The following is a 25,419-nucleotide window of genomic DNA, read 5'->3' as shown; positions in this document are numbered from 1 at the left end:
CTTAGTATCTACAAATTAACTATTAGAATTATACAACAATTAAGGTATATGAATTTAAAAATCAATACACAAAAGTCAACTGTATTTCTATATACCAGAAACAGATACAAAATGCAATTCAAAAAATGAAGCAATTAACCAGAGACTGAGAAGACAAACCACAGGCTAGGAGAAAATATTTGCAAAAGACCAGATAAAAGGCTGTTATCCAAAATACACAAAGAACTCTTAAAATTCAATAAGAACACAAATGACCCAATTAAAAATTGGGCCAAAGCCCTTAACAAACACCTCACCAAAGGAGATATACAGATGGCAAATAAGCATATGAAAAGATGCTCCGCATCATTTATCATTAGAGAAATGCAAATTTCTCTAAAAACGAGATACCACAACATACATATTAGAATGGACAAAATCCAAAAACGGACAACACCAAATGCTGGTGAGGCTGCAGACATCAGGAACTCACATTTGTTGCTGGTAGAAATGCAAAATGATATATCTATATATTTTGGAAGACAATTTGGCAGTTTCCTACAAAACTAAACCTGTTCTTACCACACAATCCAGCAATTGTGCTCCTTGGTATTTACCCAAAGGAGTTAAAAAACTTATGTCCACACAAAAACCTGCACGTGAATGTTTACAGCAGGTTTATTCATAATTCCCAAAACTTGGAAGCAACCAAGATGTTCTCCAGTAGGTGTATGGATAAACAACTGTGGTATATCCAGACAATGGAATATTATTCAGTGCTAAAAGAAAATAAGTTGTCAAGCCATGAAAACACATGGAGGGGCCTTACATATATATTACTAAGTGAAAGACGCCAATCTGAAAAGGCTACATATTAGAAGTTTTTTGAGTCCAACTGTATGATTCCAACTATGTGACATTTCTGGAAAAGGCAAAGCTATAGAGACAGTAAAAACATTCGTGGTAGCCAGGAGTTGGGGGAGGAACAAAGAACAGGTGGAGCACAGAGGATTTTTAAGACAGTGAAAATACTCCGTATGATACCAAAATGATGGATACATGTCATTACATATTTGTCCAAACCCATGGAATGTACACCACCAAGAGGAAAGCCTAAGGTAAACCATGAACTTTGGGTGATTATAATGCGCCAGTGTAGGTTCATCAACTGGAATAACTGTGCCTTCTGGTGAGAACTGCTGATAAAGGGGAGGCTGGGCATGTGTGTGGGGAGAGACGTATGGGAATTTTCTGTACCCCTTTCTCAATTCTGCTGTGAATCTAAAACTGCTCTTAAAAAAAGAAGCAATTACAAGACCATTGTAAACATTAAGTATCTAGTTATAAATCTAACAAAAAGTACATAAGCTCTTCATGGGAAAAATCATAAATATTTCTTAAGAGAAATTATGATAAATAATGGTGAAACATATCATGCTCATGGATCAGGAAGACTCAAGATTTAGAGATGTCAATTCTACTCAGAGTAGTGAATTCGAATAAATACTAATCAACAGATCCTAATATCCTAATAGGGATGTGTGTGTGTGCGCGCATCACAAAAACTGATTCTAACATTTACATTCAAGCACAAAGAGCTGAGAACAGCCAAGAGACTCATGAAGACCAAGGGGAGTGGGATTTGCTAAACCAAATATCAAGACATGTTACAAAGCTATCATAATCAAGACAGTGTGGCACTGTCATAAGAATAGAGTCCAATGGGATGCTATACGAGCCAAGAAACAGGTCCCTGCATGCTTATCACATACATGCTTAACCTATGACAGCGGTGGCCCCACAGAACAGTGACAGAAAGCTGGGACCAATGAGTATCCATTAGAGAAAAAACAACTTACATCATACACAAGAATCAACTACAGGTAAATTAAACACTTAAATAGAAAAGAAAACAAATCTCCGAAGCTTTTTAAAGAGGCAGGAAGTAGAGGGTAGCCTTTGCACCTCGAGATAAGGAAAGACTTCTTCTTAAATAGGACACACACAAAAAAAACCCTAACCAAAAAGAAGGAGACTGAAAGAATGACTACATTAAAAAAAGAGAAATATCTGTTTAGCACAAAACACCATTAACAAAGTGAAAAGACAAGCCAGGGAGTGGGAGGTAATATTTGCAATGAAAACAAAAAACAAAAAAACAAAAAAGACTAGTATTTACAACATATAAAGAACACCTACAAATTAATGAGAAAATTACAACCTAATTTAAAAAGTGGCAAAAGAACAGGTACCTCACAAAAGAGGAAATCCAAATGTCCAATAAATATATGAAAAGCTGTTCAACCTCTTTAGCAATCTAGACTATGTAAAGTAAAACCACAATGAGATCTACTACTTGCCTATTGGTTTGGTAAAATTGAAAAAATCGGACAGTACCAAATATTGGCAGCAAGAATTTATAATAACAGAAATTCTTTCTGCTACCGTGAGTATAAAAATGGAATTACCACTTTGGAAAACACTGTATATTATCTAATGCAGTTGAAGATTCCCAGCAATTCCTCTTCAAAGAACCCTTCACAAATGCATGTGCCCCAGAATAGACACACACACGTGCACACACACACACACATTGATAGCAGCATCTTTTATAACTGCTCCAAACTCAAAATGATAAAATGCCACATCAACAGTAGAATGGATAAATAAATTACAGTATAGTCACATCTGGTCTGTAACAAAGAATACTATATAGCAATGAAGTGAAGAATAATATATAGCATATTCGTGAATATTCACTAATATTTATGAATGCTACATAGGAAAATTAAAAATATTCATAAAATGAATACCATAGAATACTATATAGCAATGAAAATCAACTCCAGCTACATACAACTGGGATATTATGAACATAATACTGAAGAAAAGATACAAATAGCATGATTCCAATTATATCAAAACCAGGAGAAACTAGACTAAATGATTAGAGGATGCATATGTAGGTGGTAAACTCTAAAGAAAGGCAAGGACGCATGAAACCTACCATGAAAGTTAAGGTAGTAAGGAGTGAGGCAGGGAGCTGTGATCAAAAAGGAATATTTAGGGACATTCTTGGGTGCTAGCAATGTCCTACTTTTTTACCTAGTGATGGTTACCTGAGTGCCTGCTTTTTAAAAATCTGTAAAACATATAAGATTAATGCACATTTTGCATGTATATTGATCTACATCACAACAAAAATGTTTCTTTTAAAGACAGTGTCAATGTTACCTCCCCTAGGAAGTCTTCCCAGACGCCACACTGAGGTAGGTCCTCCCTCACCATTCTGCTTTATTAACTGTAAGGGCAGAGGTGGAGCCTATTTTGACTTACTATTATATCCTGTGTCAACAACGGTGTTGAACATATGGTGAGTGCTCAATAAATATTTGCTGAAAAATCAACAATTGTATTTAAGCATCTGAGTTGGTAAAAAGTAGTTAGCCCTGGACCAATTAATTGATAACAATTAAGAATGTTCTGAGTGGTGTGATGGAAAGAGAAACACACCTAGAATCAGAAAAACTAGGCTCTAGTTCTACCATGTACTGGCCACATCACCTTAAATAAATCATGTTTTCTCTGATAGCAAAAATGATACAAATAGCTACCATTTAGGGAATTTCAGTTATCCGCTACCTGCTTTTAGCTGTGTTATCTCACTTACTCCTCACAGTGTATCTGCAGTGTGTTTATTTTTTATTTTTTGGTCTTTTCTTAACAATCAGGAAACTGCGGTTCAGAGAGACTGAATAATTTTCCCAAATCACACTGATAGCCAACAAATGGCAAAGCCAAAATCTCCAAAGTTCATGCTTCTTTCACACTGCTATACTGACTTATTTTTGCCTCAGTTTCTTCATCTGTAAAATGGGAACATGGTAACATATGTGCAGCCTGATGTTGTAAGGCTCAAAGGAGATCATGAATTGCTTGCAAATGTTAAAGACTACTTAAATGTAAGGAGAGTAATATGTAATAAGCATCTCCCATGGGCGCATACAAAAGAAGCAGATGGTTTCTATCCACATTGAGGTTTCAAACCAGTTTTGAAGGAAAAGCTAGGTAAACAGGAAAACTAGGAACACACATCAATAAGCTGATGTAAGGAAGCCACTGGGAACAGCACATAATACAGGCTGAATTGTAAGCACAGTATTGAGGGGGCGTATGGCTTGGACTGTGCAACCGTCCCTGTTTCCAGACTTGCTCCCTGCCATGTACCTTCCACAGGGCGGCCAGAGGGATTCTGTTAAGCCTTACTGCAATTCTTTTTTTGATTAAAAAATACGTATTTTGTAAGTCAGGTTTATTGAAGTATAATTTACTTGGCGTAAAATTCACCCTTTTTAGGTATACAGTTTGATGACTTTTGATAAACATACACAGTGGTATAACCATCACCGCAATTACGACAGAAAATATTTACATTACCCACAAAAGTTCCCTTGTGCCCCTTTGCAAGCTCCATCCACACCCAATTCCCTGGAAACCACTGATGTAATTTCCATCCCCGTGGTTTTGCCTTTTCCAGGATGCAGAGGTATCTTTTAATGTATAAGTCAGGTCAAGTTGTCAATCTCCCACGGCATTCAAAATGAAACCCAAATGTCCTTCCATAGCCAACAGGCCTTCCCTGAACATTTTCTCCTAACTGCCTCTTTTTTTTTTTTTTTTTTTTTAAATTGAGATGGAGTCTCGCACTGTCACCCAGGCTGGAGTGCAATGGCGTGATCTTGGCTCACCGCAACCTCTGCCTACCAGGTTCAAGCGATTCTCCTGCCTCAGCCTCCCGAGTAGCTGTGACTACAGTCGCCCATCACCATGCCCGGCTAATGTTTTGTACTTTTGTAGAGACGGGGTTTCACCCTGTTATCCAGGATGGTCTGGATCTCCTGACTTCATGATCCGCCCACCTCAGCCTCCCAAAGTGCAGGGATTACAGGCGTGAGCCGCCACGCCCGGCCCTAACTGCCTCTTTAACCTCATTGTGTACTATTTTTCCTTCCCTGTGGTCTAGAGCTCCACTGGCCTTCTTTCCGCTCTTGTCTGTGCCACAGCCTTTGCATCTGCTGTTCCCTGTTCCTCAGATCTTTCCTGACCTGCTTTTTTACCCCTCATCTGCCTCAGTCCCTCTCCATTATTTAATCCCAGTTTCCTCCTTTAGAACACATGACTATACGAAATGACCTTTGCCTTCAATTATTCCTGTACCATCTTCCTTCTCTAAAACTGTAAGGTCCTTGAGGCAGGGAGCTTGTCTATCTTAGTAAAGAATCTATTCCTAGAAACTGAGAAAGTGCCAAACTATGGCTGGTCTTCCAATGGCCTTCACAGAATGAATAAACCCACACCAAAGAAGCAGGGAATAGCAAGGGCCATGTGGTTGAAACTCTAAGGAAAGGATTCAAAGAAGAAACAGGCCTTCCATAGCACATGGTGAATTAAGAGTAGGAAGAATGGCCACAGCTCAGAACTAGGCTCTCCACACATCACCATTCTACCATCCCTTCCCCAAGGTCCTCCCACCAATGAGGTCACGGAGTACCAGGGAGATAGAGTGGGTGCCTCTCCTGCCCTTACCCACTGGTGCCCTCAGGCTTGTCCATCTCCTAATGCATGGGTCCCTCCAGCTCTTGTTGTCTGCCCTGGCTGGAGCTCCTGCACACAGCCAGCTCAGATTCACAGCCTTCCTTCTTTCCACGTGAATTCAGAAAGAGGGGGACCCCAGGAGTTGTTTTGTCTTTGTACTGTGGAACCACCTTCAGCATTTCTCCCTGTGGAAGAGTGTCAAACCATCCAGGTCTCATAACCCTGACAGTATTACAAGACAAATTCCTACCTCACAGGGCCCCACATTCTCAGTGGAGAGTACATATGGACACAACATGCATTGGTGTCCACAATTCCCTGAGCTGATGTCCCAGTTTCCTTTCTCAATTAGCGCTAGAGTTCTGAAAGCTTATTTTTTTTTTTATAATTTATTATGTCAGTTGGGGGTGGCCTTGGGAGAAGGAGGGAAATTCCTTTGCCACAAGAACATCTGTTTTGCTGGACAGGAAAATATAAATTATGACCTCAAGACTTGAGTAGAAGCTTATAGATCACGCAATCCAGTTTCCTAATTTTATATGTGAGGATACTAAGTCCTAAGGAAGTTAAGGAACTCGCCTGGGGACCATCAAGCTAAATAGGAACAGAGCTGGGATGAGAACTTGGGTTCTTGACTCCCAGTCCAGACCTATTTCTACTATAAAAATTTTTTGAGTTTGGCTTTTATCCCTCTCCCTCCACTGAAACTGCACTTTTAAAGGCCCGCAATAGCTTCACATACAATGGTCTTTGCTCAGTACTATCTAACTTGGCAATGCCATGAAACAGAACCCTGCTCGCCACTCAGAATTCCTGAAGCACATTCCCTTCCTGGGGATCCATTGTGGCAGAGCGCTCTGGGTTTGCCTCCTGCTCCTCGGCTCTCTGGCTCCTTTTGCCAGTTGGAGCTACCTGTGGGTCTACTGAAGGAAGGTTCCCTTCCTCACTGCCACAATGGTGCGCCCCTTCCCTGGGCCCTCCCTCTCTTGGCCATATGTATGCTCACCCCAGGGACACCACATCCACTCTCATGGCCCGACCACAAGGGCAGCTAAGCCCACTTTTCCTTCTAGCCCAGATCTCTCTTCTAAATGCCAGAACTACCTCCCAAGCAAACAACTGAACATTTCCTGTTACCCTGTAAGGACCTGAAATTCATGCTTATGGGTTCACCTGCCATATTCTCTCTGCTATCTCTTCCCTGCTCCTATGTTTCCTAACTTGATGGCATAACTAAATCCCATCTCACAGGTTCAAAATGGGGAGGAGTTCTCTGATATACTCTCTTCTTCTCATGTTCATTCAACTAGACACCAGGGGTCATCTCTCCTGCCTCCAAAATCTCTCCCCCATCCAACTTCTCATTGCCTTTCCTACCAATTCCTTAGGTCAGACTACAAAAATCTTTTTGCTCTAAAGCCTCATCTCTGGCCTCCCACTGGTAGGCTGTCCTGACTTGGCACCCTATATACCCCTTAGAAAAACGATCAGGGAACCCTACAATCTAGCCCTACTCTTCCTTTCCAGTCACTTCTCTTCATATTCCCACAAACCCCAGCTCTTCAGTCACATGAGCCTGCCCACTACTCCCTGGTGGTGTCCTGAATGTTCCAGGCCTGCTTCTGTACTTTAGCTCATACTAGTTGTTCAGATCTGGAAGGCTTTGCGCTTTTCGTCAGCGTGATCTTTGTTATAAGGGACAGAATCCCAGCTCAAATCAGTTTGTGTAAAAGAAGAGTTTTATTGATTCACATAACTGTCAGCTCCATAGAACCTGCTTCAGAGATACCAGTATCACCATCAGATGTCTTTCTGGCTTCCTCTCTTTCTGTTTCTTCTCTCCATTCTCTCTTCTGCCCTCCAGTCTCCCAAAGCCTCAGTCTCTCCCATGATAAGCATGCTTCCTCCTTGCAGAGGGCAATGGAGATGTGGAAACATGGCCACAGACAGCTAGCTCAAGCTTTCATCATTCCAGCCCAGTGAGAACCTTGCTGGGATCCCAGGGAAAAGAGCTTTTTTCTCATAGTGACTATAAAATTCCAGAGAAGGACGATGATTGGCCTCGCTTGAGTCACATGCCCATCCCTGGGCCAATCACTGTGGCCAGAGGAATGAGATGCTGTGAATGGCAAGGCCAGAGTCATGAACCTACTTCTCTCTTCAAGCAGCAGGGGGCAGTGACGGGCAGCCCCACTAGAGCAGCCTGCGATGAGCAAAGCTCGGCGGAGTAAAACAACGGTGTCCCTGCAACTCTCACTTCTCCACCCAGTTCCCTCCCACCTTAATCCTGAGCCTGTGTCCAAATTAAATTCCGTCACTGCCTCTTCTGCACCTTTGAGAATCGAATTTGTCTCCTCCAACTGATGCAACTCTCTGAAGGCAGAAATCGGATCCCTCTGTGATCAGTAGGAGGCCTCCCCTAAAGGTGTAACCCCAGAAAAAACTTTCACAGTCTGCAATTACTGTGTCCGATTGTTTGTGTATGAGGTTATTACCCGGTTCCTCTGGGACTTGACTTGTTCATCACTGACACTCCAAGCACCCAGAACAGTGCCTAACGTATAATAGGTGTGAGACAAATATTAGATAAATGAATAAATGAGTGGTTTTAATAGAATAAATGTTATTGGTCTTTGGTGCTCCAGTAAATAAGCACAGCTGCTTTTTAATTCTTTTCACTTCACAGAGAAAAGAAATGCTAAGGCAGGAGCTCCCTCAACTTCCTGTCCTCGTCATTATGCCCTAGAATTTCTCTACAGACTTCCCATCCTTACTGCCCTCCTGTCTGTCTTAGGGAAGGAGATGCACGTTCATGTCAAGCTCAAGCTACCCATCCCCTAAGGGGTTGTGTTCCTTCTACCACTTCCTCCTTCCTATACCTTCAACTTTTCCATTCATCAGGGATCTGGATAACTTCTCAATGGATCCAACTACTCTCATGTTAGCCAAATGAACAATAAAAGCAAAGCCCTCCCAGGAGGGCTTTCTCCCTCCTTACCTCTCACCCCTTTTTTTCTGTAGCCCACGTTTCTTTTGGGCTGGGAGGGGGGTTCTCCATGGATTTCCTCAATTCCATACATTTCTTAACTCCACTGCAGTTTGGCTTTTCTCCCACCAGTCTATTGAAACTGCTCTTGCCAAGGTCACCAACAACTTGCCAGACTCAATGGACACCTGCCAATCTTCATCTTATCTGTCTACTGAAATATCTGACTCAACTAACCACTTCCTGCCCTTGAAAGTCTTTTCTTCCTTGGCTTTCATGATGCTACTCTGCCTTGGGTTTTCTTTTTCATTTCTCAGATCACCCCTTCTCAGTTTCCCTCACAGGTTCCTCTTCCTAAATTATTCTCATTTCCTGGAGCTGGAATGTGTGTGTGACGGGAGACGCATGCCTGCCTTCTCTCTCCTTCTCACTCACCCTACTAAGGTTACCAACTTCTATGGCTCTCACCACTCAAAAGCACCACAGAATTTCAAATTGACCCCTCTCCCCAGGTGTGTCCTATCTAACCCACTACCAGGATCTGCACTTGGATGATCCACAAGAATCATCAACATGACCAAATGCAGTCATCACTTTTCTCCCCAAGTCTTCTCTCTTCCTCCTGCATTTACTACCATCCAGTAGCCCAAATCAGGAATCCTGGACTCATTTTTGTCCATACTCATTAAAATTTATCTCCTCCTCAATGCTCTTCCAACTGATCAACAAATAAGTTCAATTATTCCACTGCCCAAATATCTCTTGAATCTGTTTCCTTTCCCCACCCACACTACCACTGCTTTAACTTAGTTCTTAATCTTTTTCCCAACTGGGTCACAGAAGTAACTTTCCATCTGGTCTCCCAACCTCCAGAGCTGATCCCCTCCAGTCTGCGTAGGTGATCTAATGCCAACCCTCAGGTGGCATCTCATTATCTTCAGAATAAAATCCAAAGTCCTTAGCACAATAGATAAGGCCTTTCATGATCTGGTTTCTGTCCAATCTTTCATTCCTCATTTCTTAACACTCTTCTTACATATTTTGCTCTAGTCAAATCAAACTATTTTACACTCCTAGCATGTTCCATGTGGTGACATCTTAATGCCTTTACACATGCCAGTCCCTCTGCCTGGCATTCCTTTTTTTCGACCTGGTGAACTACCACTTGTTTTAAAGGCTCGGTTCACATGCCATTGTCTCTTGGCTGTCTTCCCTGAACTTCCTGCCTAGAGAAGGTGCCTTCTGTTCTACCATAGCACACTGTGTATACAGACATTGTGGCCCTTCCTACCTGAAGTGCAAGAGTCTTTTATGTGTAGCTCCCTCCAGACCATGAGTTCCTTCAGGATAAGAACTGAGGCCTTCCTCTCTACTTCCATGACACTGTGTGTATGCTACCCACAAAGTAGGCAATCATAAATGCTTATGGATGGACAGATGGATGGATCCCCTACCATCCTGTCTTTCCATAGTTCTCCAAGACACCTGCCTCCACCAAAGCCAGAGCCTTCTCTTCTGTTGCAATCTGAAAATGGCCCCCATTTCTGAGGCGGTAATGGAAAATTATCTCAAGGCCTGTCCAGATGGTTGCTAGGGAATACTCTGGTATCCAAATCAATGTGATATATGATGACCATTACTACCACCTCCAGAAGGAACTCAGTACCAATTAGGCACTTTCTATTCTCTCAGCCACTGACCTCAACCACGGCTGGCACCATCAACATCTGGGTGTGAGGTCGTAGACTGCCAGGTCTCTACTGCCCATACTGGGGGTGGTCTAGTAAGAAAGGTGTGGAGTTACAACGAAAAGAACACAGGTTTTAGAATTAGATAAATCATTGTCTGAATACAACCCTGTCACCTATTAAGCTGTGTGGCCTTGAGCAAGCCACCTTACTTCTTTGAACCTCACTTCCTCATCTGTAAAATGGAATTGATGACTACATTTGCTCACAGGTTGATAAACAAATGAATATAATAGATTGAAAATGATGAACACATTCCATGGCCACCAAAAGCTTTCAACATGATTATTTTGGTTTATGGAGAATAATAAGGTTCACTCCTTATATACCTCGTATTCTTCCTTTTCTTTAACTAACGTTTATTAAGACCTCCTTTGTGCCAGGCATTGGGCATGGTGCTGTACTATGAGCAAAAATAAGTAACATCCTTGCTTCAGGGAGCCCTGGTAGGAAGGGACACCCAGGCTAGCAAGGGATATAGACAAATAAACACCTAATTAATTCACAATGTGCAATATGCATTAGTGTTCTGAGACCCTGGGGTCAGGTGACCCCAGGATCAATTTTAAAGCATGGAGAAGCTATTCTCATAAGTAACAATATTCTACAGAAAACCTATCTGTTGGCTAAGACACAGGCAGAGAATCCAAGGTAAATTGTTAGCTATGAAATCCTAGTCTTATGTATTATTCTCCCTTTCTCTTTTCTCCATTCTACTTGTTTCTAGGATGGTTGACAAATCAAGAGAGTAAGGGGCCAAATTCAGGGCACCAACTATTAGCCTTGCAGGATTTTATTTTACTTTAATTTTTTGGTGCTATGAAAAGCACAATGTTTTTCCTCTTCTCTGTAAAGAAAATTAGAACTAAAGATGGCTCAGCAGATAAAAGCTGTGGGTGGTAAATACTCCCACTATTCCCCACCGCCTTTTAGGCTTCTAAGTTTCTCTTTGCATTTACTGCATCTTAGAGCTGGAAACCTGAAAGAGCCCTGAGAAATTCTATGGTGAAAACCCATATCCCAATTAACAGATGAACAAATTGAGGCCCAGGGTGGCCAAATGATCTGCCCAAAGTTAAATGAGAGAGTGAATCAAAATTAAAATACAGTTCTCCTGAGCCTCCCCTTTTACTAGTCTGCAAATCTTTCTGCTCCCTGGGTTTTAGGCACCTTAACCCAGGCAAGTTTCTTCATATGCAGCCATCTCTGGTGAATGCTAGGGCTGTCTCCACTTCTGAGCATCCTGGAAGCCACGAGAAAACCACTTCTCTTCTAATGTCACTGGCTCTCTCCTCCCAGAAACATCCTGTTTCTTACTAATGAGATACTTTCAGATCCTCCTCTTTGGTTTAAGAACCATGTCTGCATGAAAAGTTTGGTTAGAGGTGTTTTTCTCAAATTGACTCTCAGAACTACAAATTTCCTGCCTGACAAAGCTTTGTGGCTGAGGTTGCTATTCTGCAATTAACTTAGTCTTAAAAGAACTTTCATGGATACCCTACACCCCCACGAGATAAAACCATAATTCATGCTTTAATATTGAGAACATCAAGACCCTGAAAACGAAGGGAATTCCCAATTTCATACACCATTGACAACAGGAAGGGAGCCTGGGGTAGCCCTGGTCCAACTCTTTCAGGAAACTGAGCCCTCGGAGGGGCAGAGGCAGAGCTACTGACCTGGACTCCTGGTTCAGTGCTCTTTCCCACCCTTTGAAATGTCACCCCAGCTCTTGGGCTGAAGCAGCTGCGCCATCAAAAATGTCACATCAGTTATGACAACACAGTTTGTTATATAACTGGTGCTGCAGAGCAGGCAAGGGGAAGAAGCCATGAACATGAACCACAGCACCCCCTTTCTGCTTCTCAGGGTGGCTAAGTCCCACATACTTACTTGACAAGAGAACTCCACATGGGAAGGGAACACCCACTAATCAAAGGAATAAAAACTAGAGCTAACATTTGTATAATGATTTCCACATTCTAGACACTACTCAAAGCACATTTCATATGTTAACTCATTTCATGCTCACCAAAATCTTATTAGTAGTTATTTTCATTATCAGTCCCATTTTACAGGTAAGGAAACTGAGGCACCAAATGTTATGTGCCTTGTCTAAGGTCACATATTTAGTTAGCAGTAGAGCCAAGATTTGAAGCCAGGCAGCCTGTTTGCAGAGTCTATGCTCTTAACCACCTCTCAATTTTAGAGAAGCATGCTAAACTGCTTCTCTAAACACAAGAAACTACCTATTTATCTGAACCAGTTAACAAGCCACTGCTCTCTCCTCTCCTTCCCCCCAGTGCTAATCACAGATCTGTTGGACAGCTTCCTTTCTATCAGTGCTGTGTGTGAATGAGAGGGATGTTAGAAAATAAGAATGTGACACAGATTTGAAGAAATTTTTAGGATGGAGTTCATTTGAGCATCTTCAAGCTTTTTAAGATGATGCAATCAGTAAGAAAGTGAGGTGAGTGCTCTTCTCATAACATCTGCCATTTGTAAACCCACACTCTGTGGGTATGTACAAACAGGCACACTTTCTTTTTTCAGAATCAAAAGTTTTCTCTGTTAGTGTCAATTCTGAGGGTAACTCTTTCCAAAATGTGTTTTGTTTTGTTTTTTCAGTTTGGAATCACCTCTTCACCAGCTTTTCTGTTGTCTTTCAGATCAAGATGTATTCTGGTGATAATGGTCTGTCTGGCTCCATAAGAAATGAGAATGAAAACACCCTAGGAGACAGGGAGTCAAGTCCCAGTATCCAGATGGGCTGAGCACATATCAGAAAAATAGGGCCTCATTCTACTCATATTAAATCTCCAGTGTTAACGGAGATAGGGTATTGTGAGCAGCTGAAAAACATGAGTGATCTTGTCCTATCTTTAGCAGATGTGGCATGTGAAGAAGCACAAAATAACCTGGGAGTTCCATGTGTTAAAAGAAACAAGACACACTCCCACTCTGGGCATCGTAAATCTAATCCAGCCCTGTTCACACATAGAACAGACATTCTGCATTCTTTTCCAACCATGTTGGTTCTCATGAAGCTTCACCCATTTAATCTAACTGGCAACAACCCTTTTCAACAAGCATATAGGTTCTACTTTAGAATCCAATAGGTAACCCAGGCTCAAGAATTCCACAGCTGACTCCTGAGGAGATCAGGTGAACCATTTGCCACTCTTCTGGCAGGAAGGTCTGCTGGTATTTACAGCTCAGTGCACAGTAAGGAGGGAGACAGCACCATCCATCAGGAAAAGAGAACTCATCTGCTACTTGATCTGACATTCCGTTCGCGCTCTTGCTGTCTCCAGAGAGCAAGGTGCATCCATTTGAATAAACATAGAGAGGGACGAAGGGAGGGAGGCAAAGCAGCCATCAAGATGACTGCAGAAATAACAAGTCTACAAATCTAGAAGAGTGGCTCTCAGTGGAATACTACCCCAACGTGCGACCCTGCGAGCAAGTGTGGGAAATGTCCTTTTAGACAGACGCACTTTCATGGAGTAATGGCTGTAGGTTGCTATTCACCTCCATTAATGCCTGTCGTTTAGTAGGTGCTGAAGAGCATTGTGCTGAAAGAATGCAAGCTTGACCGCTTCTCAGTCTTTTGGCTAAGATCAAGTGAAGAATGCAAGCTTGCCCTGAACCCATACCAAACAGTAGATACTCTAATTACAAAGTCAGGGTCAGCTGGGAGGAAAAAGCCATCAGCTTTTTGGTGACAGGTGACCTTTTAAGACAGCCTTTCCTGACAGGGTAGGGTCTGTTCTCTGAATCACATCCCACTTGTCTGGCTGGAATATTTGTATGAGCAATGACATCTTCATCAGGCAAATTCTTAAATTTGTTTTAAAATGGCACTAAGCAGGTACTGTGGGCATGGACGCACAACCAAAGTGCTCGATTTTATTGTGCCCATTTCGGTAAAGACTACCAGCTAGCATGCAATGCCTCATGGCCACCTTCGAACTCCCTTTCTAAAAATTCCACTTAATGCTCCAGAGACAGATAGCCTGAACTTAACATTACAGAAAATTCAGCACCTCGAATGAGGGCAAATTGTGGCTCCCAGAGCAACTCCACAGTCCATTTTACATTTTCACCAGGTACGTGGTCCAAGTGGGTGTCACTATTTGTTCAGAACTGGGAAGTCACTTAAAGTGATATTCTGTCAATTCTACACCTCATAAAATGACAACTTGTTATGGGATTTCTTGGTAAGGGTCTGGTAATTAAATAAAATGGACAGTTCTTTAAAAATTTTCTGATTAGTCTGAATAACTCAGAGTCTTATTGACTGACTACAAAATGATGAGGCTGTATCACAGGTGAGGTCACAACCCCCTAACAAGCAAAATTATTTAAAATGCCATGCAAAAAAAGAGTCACTGATTACTCACACATGGTATGTATAAAATTATATTTGTGCTGTCTCAATTATCACTGTTTATTTCTCAGTACTGAAATGTTTTGGATTGTCTGACACAGAGCTCCCTAACGTGAATTCACAATCACACACGCAAGGCAGGGGGAACCCAAAACACTATGTTCAAATAAAAATTTTAATATAAGTACTGAGAATCAGGCTTTTCAAATGACACTCTAAACTGGTATCTCTTAAGAAGATGCACGTTTCCCCTTACAATACGTATCAAGCAGAAGAACTTTCTATCAGTATCTCTGCAATGTTCCTAGGCTGATGAAGATGTTAACCCTTTGTTCTAAATAGCAACTGCCAGCCAGTCCTTTATTATTTCACCTCAGTTACTATGGGAATATATGGAAGCCTGTTTCTTCTAATTAGCACACCACAACAAGGATGAGAACACAGGCTCAATGGAATGACTCTTTGCTCTTCTGGAAATGCTAAATAAAAGGAGTTTTATTCAGTGATATCTGAATATCCATATTCTTCCTCTCAAACCAATGTGCTGAGCTATTAGACTGCAGCCCCCCATTAGGAAATCACTGGGTTATCACAGGGTGTAACCTAAAGAGAGCTCTCTGTTGAATTTCATCTGTCCAGGTGAAACAACACAGCTTCCTAACTAACCTGTACATATGGCCTGATAGGTTGGTCACCAATTGTATTGCACAAGGAAGTTGGAAACTGCTTTCTATAAATGCCACCTAGATTTTCGGGTCTGGCCCAATCCACAGTAGAATTCTCCTGACTCAAACTGACTCTCAGTCAAGTGGCCATCTCAAAAACCATCTCTGCAAGGGAGGACTCAAAAAAATGTGTTACTAGGATACAGTGACACCAATCCCACATTTTGTGGTTAACAAAACAAGTCCTGCATTCAGCTTGGCACAAAGCCCTGATCTGATGTATTTCAAGCCAAGCTGGAGGGCTCACAGGGAAAGCTGCCATTCATGAATGCTTCAGGAGGACAGGACGCCAGGGTCCCTTGTGGCAAACCAGGGACCAGAAACCTTTGGGATGGACCTTTTGAACAGACCTACCCTACTTCCTAAAGAGAGTTGGTGTATTGTGATTTAAAAAAAAAAAATTGTTTTACCTACAAAATCTGTTTTCCTGACATTTTTCTTGAAAAATGTGTCCTGTAAGGGTGAAAAAAAAAAAAAAAGGAGAAGGGAAAGAGAAGAAATGCTCTGATTTCTGATTTAACAATCTCAAACATCACTCACTTCATTTTCCCCCCTCCTCGGTGTAACCAAATACAAGACACATAGGACTTTCCTGGGGAAGTCTACATCCAGCCTTCATTTAAGATTTCCTGCCCAGTACATAACTAGGAATTTTCATCCTAAAGTGGCACACCTATTTCCTCAGAGAGCTCAGCTCTCTTTGAATAAAAAAAAGCGAGGCACCCCTTTGGGGGATTCAGTATATATTTTTAAACTTCTCATTAAATCAACCTAATTTATGGGGCATGTTCAGGAAAAGCAGTTGCTTTGGCGGATGCAAAGTTAATTTGCAGACTCTGGCCTGTCCCCCTCCTTCTTCCCCTCCTGCGCACTCCCCTCCCTCGAGCATTTCCGAATGCTTTCGACCCCCTCCGAAGCGGCTCGGCTCTCTCCGCCGGAGCACCGATTCGGCTCCGAACACCGCCGACTCCCTCCGAGCCCCGCGCCCAGACCGCACCGAACCTAGCCGAGCGTCGCCGAACTGAGCCCCATCGACTTTTCCGGCCTCGGCTGGGCGCTGTCCACCACTTGCAACGCCTGAAACCTCATCCAGCTCGGGTGGCTGGGGCTTCTACTGGGCTCCGAGTCCGCCACTGCTGATTACAGACTTCTGAAGTTTTAAAACGTCCCCCCTCGGGAGAAAAGGGTGGCGCGGCTTGCATTTACAGATCTGCAAGGGCTCCAGACAGATGCAACATGCACCTTGTTGCAAAGAGCAATTCCCCAGGCCCCGCCTCCCCATCAATTTGGGTTGCACAAGCTCAAGAGAAGCCCCAAGCTAAATTACCCTTGGCTCAGAAGGGTGCGGTGAACCGAGGGGGCCTCTGCGAAGAAAGCCCCAGGGAGCTCTCCAACAAAAATAAGAACATGTCAAGCAGATGGGAAAATTGTCTCCGAGTCGCTACTCCCTACCATCATGGCGCCGCCTAGAACCCGCTTGTCATGCCTGTTACACATGCAAGATTTTTTGCATCTTGGTTCTGAAACCGCAAGCATGCTTCGTCTCCCACTCCCACCTTCCCACGAAAAGGGTTTTTATTTTCCATTGTTTCCCTACGCGATGCAATTATTTCGGCTATTCTGTCAAGTTGAAAAATAATCATTTTTGTTTACTGCACAGCAACCCCTAATTAGGAGCTGTGTGTGCACGAAGGTGTCACAGCAAAGCGACGTGGAATCTTCGCTAAACGGTCTTAACGAACTCCTCCGTCTCGAACTGACAGGCCAACCGAAACAGGAGGCCCGGAGGGCGCACACCCCTTCGCTGCCGGCCACCCCCTCCCCAAGCAAAGCTGCCTGTGGGCTCACCAGGAACTGCCGAATGGATAGGGCAAGAAGCGAGCCTGCAAGTGGAAAGGAGGGGCGAAGCTCCTTATTGAGAAAGTGTGGAAGGGAAGGAATATCCCATTTTGTTTTAATTTTCAACCATCACTCAAATCCACCCCCAGTTAATTAGGAGGGGAAACTGATAGCTAAGGCAGAAGGGGGCGGCGGCAAGTGGGGCCTGAAATCCGCATTGTGGGTAGATTACATGGAACACGGCCTATGCAGAGTGTAAATAAATACACTGATAAAGGCCACGAAGCGAACGAAAACTGCGGGTGTCAGGAGAGCAATGCTGGGAGGGTGGGAGAGGAGCTGGGGGCAGCAAGGGGCGGACATTCAGCCTCACAGGCAGCTTCCCTCCCCCTTCCACCTCTACTTATCCACAGTTTGGATAAAACTGTGCCCGTCACCTACGTTTGGAAACCCACTCCTTCCCCTAGCACACGACACCTCCCCTAACCCTGGCCCTCTTTTTTTTCGGGGGGGGGGGGTGCCAGGGGATGTAGAAACCACAGCCTCCAATTCAGCACCAAAAGCATGAACAGCAGACACTTGATCCTCCACCCCAGTCTAGGGCTGGGTCCCCTCCATGTTAGCCAAGTTCAAAATCACTGCCCCAGGAAAAGAGCAGGGGGAAGTGGGATTACGGACCTTGGGGGATAGGGAGGTATGGAGGGAAGAGGAGAAAGAAATAGAGACAGAATGAAACAGAGACACAGACAGAAATGGAGGCAGTGAGACACAGAAAATATTCCACAAGCAAGAGTAATGATCATAATCATGCCAATAGTGTGATGTTCTGATCAATATGGCGGACACTGTCATTCATACAACTACGGGCGCTCCCCTTCCCCCTCCCAAAAAACACCCACCCAGGAGTTGGGGTGGAGGACCCAGAACCAACGTAGGGAGTGGGGGAGGGGAGTCAAATATAGGGGTGTGTGTGTGTGTGTGTGTGTGTGTGTGTGTGTGTGTGTGTGTGTGTGTGTGAACGAATTAAAAAACAGGCCTGGAGAGCAATGTGGAGTAAGCAAGGTAATAAAAACGATTTAAAAATTATTCTTAATAAAAGTACAAATCCCAATGCCACAGGGACTTACTTCATCTGCTTCACAATGGTGCTTTTTCCTGATTCTCCAGCCCCTGTTGGGACACAGACAGTGGGGAAAAACTGGTGAGTGTCAGCTTAAGGAAACAGGGGGAGGGGGGACTAAGGCATGCGAGGGGGTGGGCGATCCTGGGCACATGGTGGTGCCAACTTGGGGACCAGGTCTCCCGGGCGCGGGTGGGGTGGGGGAGCTGGTGGCAGGGGGTGCGGAGTGGCGGGGGTCGGGGGATGGGGGTAGCAGCGGCGGTCCTTACCCAGCAGGAGTAATTTCACGTCTTTGGCGGCGCTGATGCCATCCTCTTTGAGGTTTTTCTCAATCGCCTTGCTCCGCTCGAGGGCGGCTCTCTCCTCTGCGCTCAGAGTACATCCCATGGTGGCCCCTTCCCTGCCACAGCCCGCACGACTCGGCTGGCACGGCTCCCCGGCTCGGAGCGCCCCCCACCCCCCCAGAGAGCAGAGCCTGGGCTCAAGGGGGGAAAATCACGATATCCTCTCCTGGGCTGGAAACAAAAATGTCGGGAAACCAGAACCCCCCAAAAAGACAGCCGCTAACAAGATTCCAGCAGCGGAGACTCGCGGCAGCTGGCAGGGGTCTGGGGTTGTCGAATCGAGGGTGGCCGGGGTCTGGGGCTCCGGAACCAAGGGAGGAGGCGCCCGCGGGCCGAGGAGGCGCGGACTGCAGGCACTGAGGCTTGTGCACGACCCAAAATAAATAAAATAATAGTCGAGGCTGGAGCCGCAGCCGGAGCCGACGGAGGGTGGGGTGGGGGGCAGGGTGGGTCCTGCTGCCGCGGCTGCCGGAGGAGGAGGAGGCGGCGGCGGCGGCGGAGGAGGTGGAGGAGGCGGCGGCGGCGGCGCGGGATGTGGAGGGAGTGAGTTAGGGGGTGCTGCTAGTGCATGTGCATCGCCGCTCTTCAGCCGTCGGTGCGTCCGCGGCGCCTTCGCCGACCCCCGCGGGCTGGGCAGGGTTGGGCAGGGGGCCGGGCCGAGGGGCAGGTCTCTAGCGGGAGGCGGCGTCGCTGTCTCCCAGAGCTCGCATCGCTCGGTGAGCCTACCGGAGAGAGAGGGAGAGCGCCAGGGAGCCGCGGCCAGCCGGGAGCTCGAGGGAGAGGGAGAGAGAGAGAGGCAGGGAGGGAGGGGAAAAAAAAAATGGGAGAGCGAACGAGCGCGCGCGCGCCTGGGCCCGGGAAGGGGGAGGAGGCGAGCGCAGCGCGCGAATGCGCCAGCGGCTCTGCGCACCCGGCTCCGCGGGCAGCCAGCTGACGTCAGCAGGGCCGCGCGCCGGGCACCCGGGAAGGGGAGGGCGCGGGGCGGAGGAGGCGCGCGCCGGAGTTCGCGTCAGCCGGCGGCGGCGCGCACACGCGCTCGCGGAGCGGCCTGCCCCTCCCCCCAGCGCCCTCCCGGCCCGCGGCTCCCCCGGGGTGGGTGCGTGCGGGACTGGCGGGGGCGGGGAGTGAGGCCGGGCGCGCGCCGGGGCGCCCCACCCCGCCCCCGCCCCACGCGCGGGCGGCGCGGACCTCCTTGTCAATGGGAGCGCGGGGCCGGGCTGCCCGTACGGCGGTCAGGTGGGACCCCCAGCTCGCTGCCAGCGCGGCCTCTGTCCCTCTCGGGCCGGCTCTCCATCTTGTCGCCCGCAGCCCGCCTTCTCCGTGGCTCTCCAGCCGCTGGGGCCGCAGAGCCGAGGCCGGGTTACCTCAGGAAACGCGATGTGGTAGTGGGTCGGAATAAACCCGCGCGCCCCAGAATTCGCCTTGGGGGCGTAAGGACAGATTCGGACTTTTCGCTTCCTGTGTCCACATTTATTGAGCACCTAGTATGTGAGAGCCGAGGCTGTAAGGAGAGGAACGCAGCGGGCGGAGAAAAGCCAGGGCCTTTTCTCTGGGAGCCGCTGCCTCCAGGGTCATCGCCGACCCTGCTCCGAGATCCCGGCCGCCGCTCTCCTTGCAGGAGGGGTGCCCACCCTGGGGTGGCCTGGGTGCCTGGAGTGGAGAGACAGGGCTTCAAGCGACCGGGAGTTTCCAGCAAACCCCTGATCCCTGAGCAGTTTATTTTAAAAGCTTTTGCAAATGTTGGACGGTTTAGCTTGGTGGAGGTCGTCTTTGCACTAAATTCTCCTGTCCTCCCCTTTCGAAACACACAAAATGAATTTTGAACAGATTTTGGATGAGAGGTTTTCTTCCTTTTTTCATCTTCTGAAACATTTCCCCCTCATTTCTTCTCAGATAAAGACCCAGAAACCCGGGACAGTTACTCGGTGTACAGCTAGTCAAATACTGAGGAAACCAGTCGATATTTGCCAAAGATTGGGCATGTTCTGGGTGGTCTCAGATTTTGAAGAAACGAATTTTTTACTGCACAAAATAGTTTTACAATCAGTTCCATCAGACAGCCCCAGGGGCTCTCCTAGGGAAAGGGGCCAATAGGCAAGGTTGCATGGGGATAAGAGAGGCAAGCGGCCAGTGGAAAACGTTTTTTTTTTTTTCTAACAGTTGGGCATTTCTGTAGCTCTGAAAGCAAACTTGTTTGTTTCATTTCAACGATAGAAAAAAAAAACACTCCTGTTTTGGAAATGTAACCCAGCATAAAAATACATTTGCAATGGGGAAAAAGAAAACAGTTTAGGGCCACCCAGAAGAAAATATTTTTTCCCTGATTTTTTTTTTAATTTGGTATTTCTCAGTGTGGGTTTGCCTCATTTTACAAATAGCTGCCCATGTCAAGTTGTGGGTATGTGATTTAAATATTTTAATTTGAATCACATTTTACATAGTCTAGGAAACTGACAAAAGAATCCTATAGAGAATTGTTTTATAAAGTGAATAACTGCTTCTCTACCTACCTGCCCCCCTCATTCTTCTTTTCTGTGCGTGTTTTTGGGGGGATGTTAGGGGATAAATCTGGTTTGGCTTAAAAATCACTAAAACGCAGCCTTTCAAATCCAAAACAGAGAGCGTAGGTACCCAACATTCTATAGAATGTGTTATTTCCTCAAGAGGTTGCTAGGAACAGTTATGTAGATCTACCAGGTGCGGGGAAGCACTCCACAACCTCACCCAGGTCCTGTATCCCTGCAAGACTGCATTGGAAAGACTGAAGAGGTAAGAATATAACTATTTAATTGCGGATGCTGGGTCACATTTCACGTTTCCATGCTCTTTCTTTGAAGTAATTTTTAATTTAAAATCTTAGGCTCTTGGATTATTTGGGTTTGTATGGTTGAATGAAACTATCATTGACCTTAGGTATATTTATTTCTTCTTGGTGTCAGACCTCGTATGATGGAGGCACAAACCTGTTTTGTGTTTTTCTTTACTTATTAAGCACCTACCTACCATGTACAGGGTAACTGTTCTAGGGGCTATAGATGTTGTATTTCAGGTTTGCCTACTCAGTTTTCTTTTTCTGGGTCACTTTGCATCTTTATCGCTGGGCTTCGTAAAAGACTAATAATAATCCGCTTCATCTGTATAGTGCTTTACAGCTTACAGAGCACTTTTACAAAAATTATCTCATGTGATCCTCCCACATAAACCTCAGTTAAGCACATGGCGTGGGAAGCATCATGGCTGAGTGCAAAGAACCTGGACCATGAATACAGATCAACCTGAGTACCCATTTTATAGCTGAAGAAGCTGAGCCGCTAACTGTTTAGGGTCACGAACAGTTATTCTTCTTACTACTACCTGTAAGTAGTAAGCTAGTGCTCCTTTCACATGTTTGTGGACTATCTGAGAAACAGCATATTATATACACATATAAAGTGTGCTTCCCAGACTTATAGAAAGCATACAACCCCAGAACCCACTCATATTCAGGTTCCCCCAAAGGACGTGAGGATAAGAATCTCTCAGTTCTCTGTGAATTATTAGTAATTAGATAATACCACAAGTGTTTAATTTTTCACAATTAATTCCCGTGGGAATGAGGAAATTACTGTCCTAACATCAGCAGCGGGAGATGCTTAGACCAAGGACAGATTCTATTTGGTTTTATTTTATATGATCCTCAGGATTTTATTTCTCGGATTATTGTTGATGTCCAGAGAATAACTCTCCCTCCAACCTCAGCCATTCCCTTTGCTACACACATACATCATTCAGTATATTTTTAATTTTAAAAGTAGATAATTAGAGTATTTTATATACTCTCTAAAAGAAACAACAGCAAAGCTCTTTACTGCATGTGGCTCCTAGATCTGGAGGGCAATTCATTATATCAATAAGATTCCCCAGCTCTGACTTACAGAATGTGGGCTCTGATTAGGTAAACTGACTTCCCCTATTTGTTCCCTTTTATACTTTAATTAAATATAAAATTACTTTAATTATTTAAATATGTATGCATTGGCAGTCTACTATGTTTAATATATTGATTTAGACATGAAGACAGGTTGGGATGTCACGAACTTGGAATCTTGAAATCTTGAAAATTCTGGAATGTTTTCTCAAAACAATTTACATTAGAATTAGCTGGGATGCTTGTTAAAAATTCAGTTATCCATCTTACTTTTACCAACTCAGACTCTTCAGCCATTTGGATTGATAGCCACTCCCCAGGTGATTTTTCTGTGTACAAAATTTGGTCTTATACAGAATCCATATGTGCCAGTTAATTCTGCTAAGAGCTTACTTTCTTAAAGCCCAGATATCTCACATGTTTCTAAATTCAACATTTTTTACGTTTACTAGTTTTTTTGTATTTCTGTCAAAGGGAAAAAAAAACTATAAAAATTACTAATGAATACTACTCTCACGGGAAGAAAATAGGCTAAAATATGTGGTTCATAACCTAAATGAAACTAAATATCCAGTGAATTAGTCATTTTATTATTATTATTATTATTTTTTTTTTTTTTGAGATGGAATCTCACTCTGTTGCCCAGGCTGGAGTGCAGTGGCGCAATTTTGGCTCACAGGAACCTCTGTCTCCCAGATTCAAGAGATTCTCATGCCTCAGCCTCGCGAGTAGCTGGGATTACAGGTGAGCACCCATGCTCAGCTACTTTTTTTTGTATTTTTAGTAGAGACAGGGTTTCACCATGTTGGGCAGGCTGGTCTCCAACTCCTGACCTCAAGTGATCTGCCAGCCTCGGCTTCCCAAAGTGCTGGGATTACAGGTGTGAGCCAATGTACGCAGTGAATTAGGCATTTTAGGGAGAATGGTAGGTCACTAGAAATTTTGGGTTTCTGCACTAAGTGTTTCTGTTATAAAATTGATAACTCACAATCCAACTTAGTGGTGAATATGATTTAGAAGAATGTCTGGTTTTGGCTAAGAGATGACTTTTCTTTTTTTTCCAGTTTGTATCTGGCATTAATGAGGGAAGGTGCTGATCAATTTTTTTATGTCCCTAAAAGACGAGCCCTCTATTCAGCATTTCCCTAACTCATATTTGTGCACATCTCTCAGACCTACCAGAGTGGTGGTTCTCAAATGTTGTGCACAAGAATTACCCAAGATGCTTTTTAAAGAACAGATTTCTTGGTTTAATCCCTAGAATTTCTGAATCAGTAAGTTGGAGGCTAAGCTTAGGAATCTTCATTTTTACATCCATACCTTCTCCCCAAGTACTCAGGTACTTTGGGAAAACATTAGTAAACTGTAAACTCCTTTTAGGGGACAGAGTTGTCTTATTACTTTGTATATATCCCCAAAGATCAAGGATGGCCCACTGCCCACAAGTCATCAGTTTCAATATTTGTTAACTAAACAAGGGCTGATTTAGCAAGGGCTAAATCAGACAATATAACAAAGCTCTTCCCACCTCTGAGACTTTTTTATTTTTGTAGTAGAATTTTTTTTACTTGATTATTCTAGAAAATGCTTAGGATTGGATGAGTTCAAAAAGGTAATGGCTTGTCTTCAAGTAAGGCTCTGAAAAATGAAATGATACAGATTTTAAACAAACAAATGGGAGATTTATAGGCCTATGCCAGCTTGTGAGAAGAGTGTTTGCCAGGTGTTTTTGACATTCCCATCAGAAAATTTTGGGCTCAATTTTGTGTCCCATTTTGTTATTTTATAAAATTCATGAAAAATTAGTTTTCTTATTTATAATTTTAGGGATAAGAGATGTCATAAGAAGAAATAAAGGTTTTGTGTACTTTTAAGTGAAGGGATTTTCATGAAGGAGCAGATTAAGGTTTATAGGTAATTGAGTTGAGCTCTTAAGTTATTGAAGTCCATTATGTGGTCACTGTTGACAACATAATTTGTTGAATGTTCTTTGATGGTTGAAGAACCCCAAAGAGGGTGTGCTTTGTGATTTTTTTTTTTCAATTTAGGATAGCTAGAGTATCCCACAGGGATGCCTTTGGCTTGAATAGAGTGAAAAGTTGGAGGGGGCCAAGACTAGTGCTTTCACATTGACAATAAAATGGACCAAGAGCTGAAATTGAAGTCAGAAGCTTGGCTTAATATGAAAGCGTTACCTAAAGTCATGGATTCCAATTGGAATTTTCTCGGAAAACTTTTCATTAGAAACTAAGATTCTTACTTGTTTTGATGGGAGTAATAGTCCTTTTCAACCTACCTGGGTTGGAGTTGACAGAAAAGATTAGCAGGAACATATTTGTAAAATATTTATTTAATACTTATTATATCCTCCAGAAGACAGGAGCTTTCCTGACACAAAGGTTACTTGCATTATTTATCATATTTTCTATCTCCATAGAGCCTTTCACACATGCAGCTAAACACATTTTAGACATTATCTCATTAGTCTTCTGTAAGCTTCCAGGTCCAAAGTTTTATTACCATTGCTTTTTACAGATAGAACTGTTTTTGTTTGTTCCTGTCAGTTATATTTGTGAAAGCAAAAAGTAGGTGAATTTTATGTGAATCCAGTTAAAACCAATTGAATTGGCTATAGCAAGTGTAATTGGGGGAGGAGAGGCTATCAATTAGTTCAGATTTAGAAGTACATTGAGAGTGTTTGGCCAGACTAGACTGAATTAATTTTGTGACTTGTCTGCATTCTCTAAAGTACATGTGGTTTGAGGTGTTCCCAAAGTCTGCCAAGT

The 25,419-nt window shown here is 44.0% G+C and overlaps 1 protein-coding gene and 2 long non-coding RNA genes across 5 annotated transcripts in view; 2 read left to right on the top strand and 1 right to left on the bottom strand.

Annotated features, from left to right (window-relative positions):
• Positions 1-18,890, bottom strand: part of GNAO1 (G protein subunit alpha o1) — a 168,843-nt gene extending 149,953 nt beyond the window's left edge. For both annotated transcript variants that reach the window (XM_009250738.4, XM_002826435.5), the window contains exons 1-2: positions 18,652-18,890; positions 18,390-18,432 (exon numbers count right to left, since the gene is read on the bottom strand). In XM_009250738.4, coding sequence (XP_009249013.2) covers positions 18,390-18,432; positions 18,652-18,769 — 161 coding nt within the window. In that variant the 5' untranslated portion in view covers positions 18,770-18,890. The remainder of the gene's footprint in view (positions 1-18,389; positions 18,433-18,651) is intronic.
• Positions 18,891-19,892: 1,002 nt separating this feature from the next.
• The window catches only part of LOC100939848 (uncharacterized), a 213,004-nt gene continuing 207,477 nt past the window's right edge, over positions 19,893-25,419 (top strand). For both annotated transcript variants that reach the window (XR_008514614.2, XR_008514615.2), the window contains exon 1: positions 19,893-21,495. This is a non-coding gene — a long non-coding RNA (uncharacterized LOC100939848). The remainder of the gene's footprint in view (positions 21,496-25,419) is intronic.
• The window catches only part of LOC129050807 (uncharacterized), a 30,392-nt gene continuing 26,480 nt past the window's right edge, over positions 21,508-25,419 (top strand). The window contains exons 1-2 of the long non-coding RNA XR_008514616.1: positions 21,508-22,953; positions 23,256-23,377. This is a non-coding gene — a long non-coding RNA (uncharacterized LOC129050807). The remainder of the gene's footprint in view (positions 22,954-23,255; positions 23,378-25,419) is intronic.

The sequence above is a fragment of the Pongo abelii genome, chromosome 18 (genome assembly GCF_028885655.2).
Source record: "Pongo abelii isolate AG06213 chromosome 18, NHGRI_mPonAbe1-v2.0_pri, whole genome shotgun sequence".
Taxonomy (NCBI): domain Eukaryota; kingdom Metazoa; phylum Chordata; class Mammalia; order Primates; family Hominidae; genus Pongo; species Pongo abelii.
The sequence above is the reverse complement of the archived record's forward strand: the minus strand, read 5'-3'. Positions and strand labels throughout refer to the sequence as shown.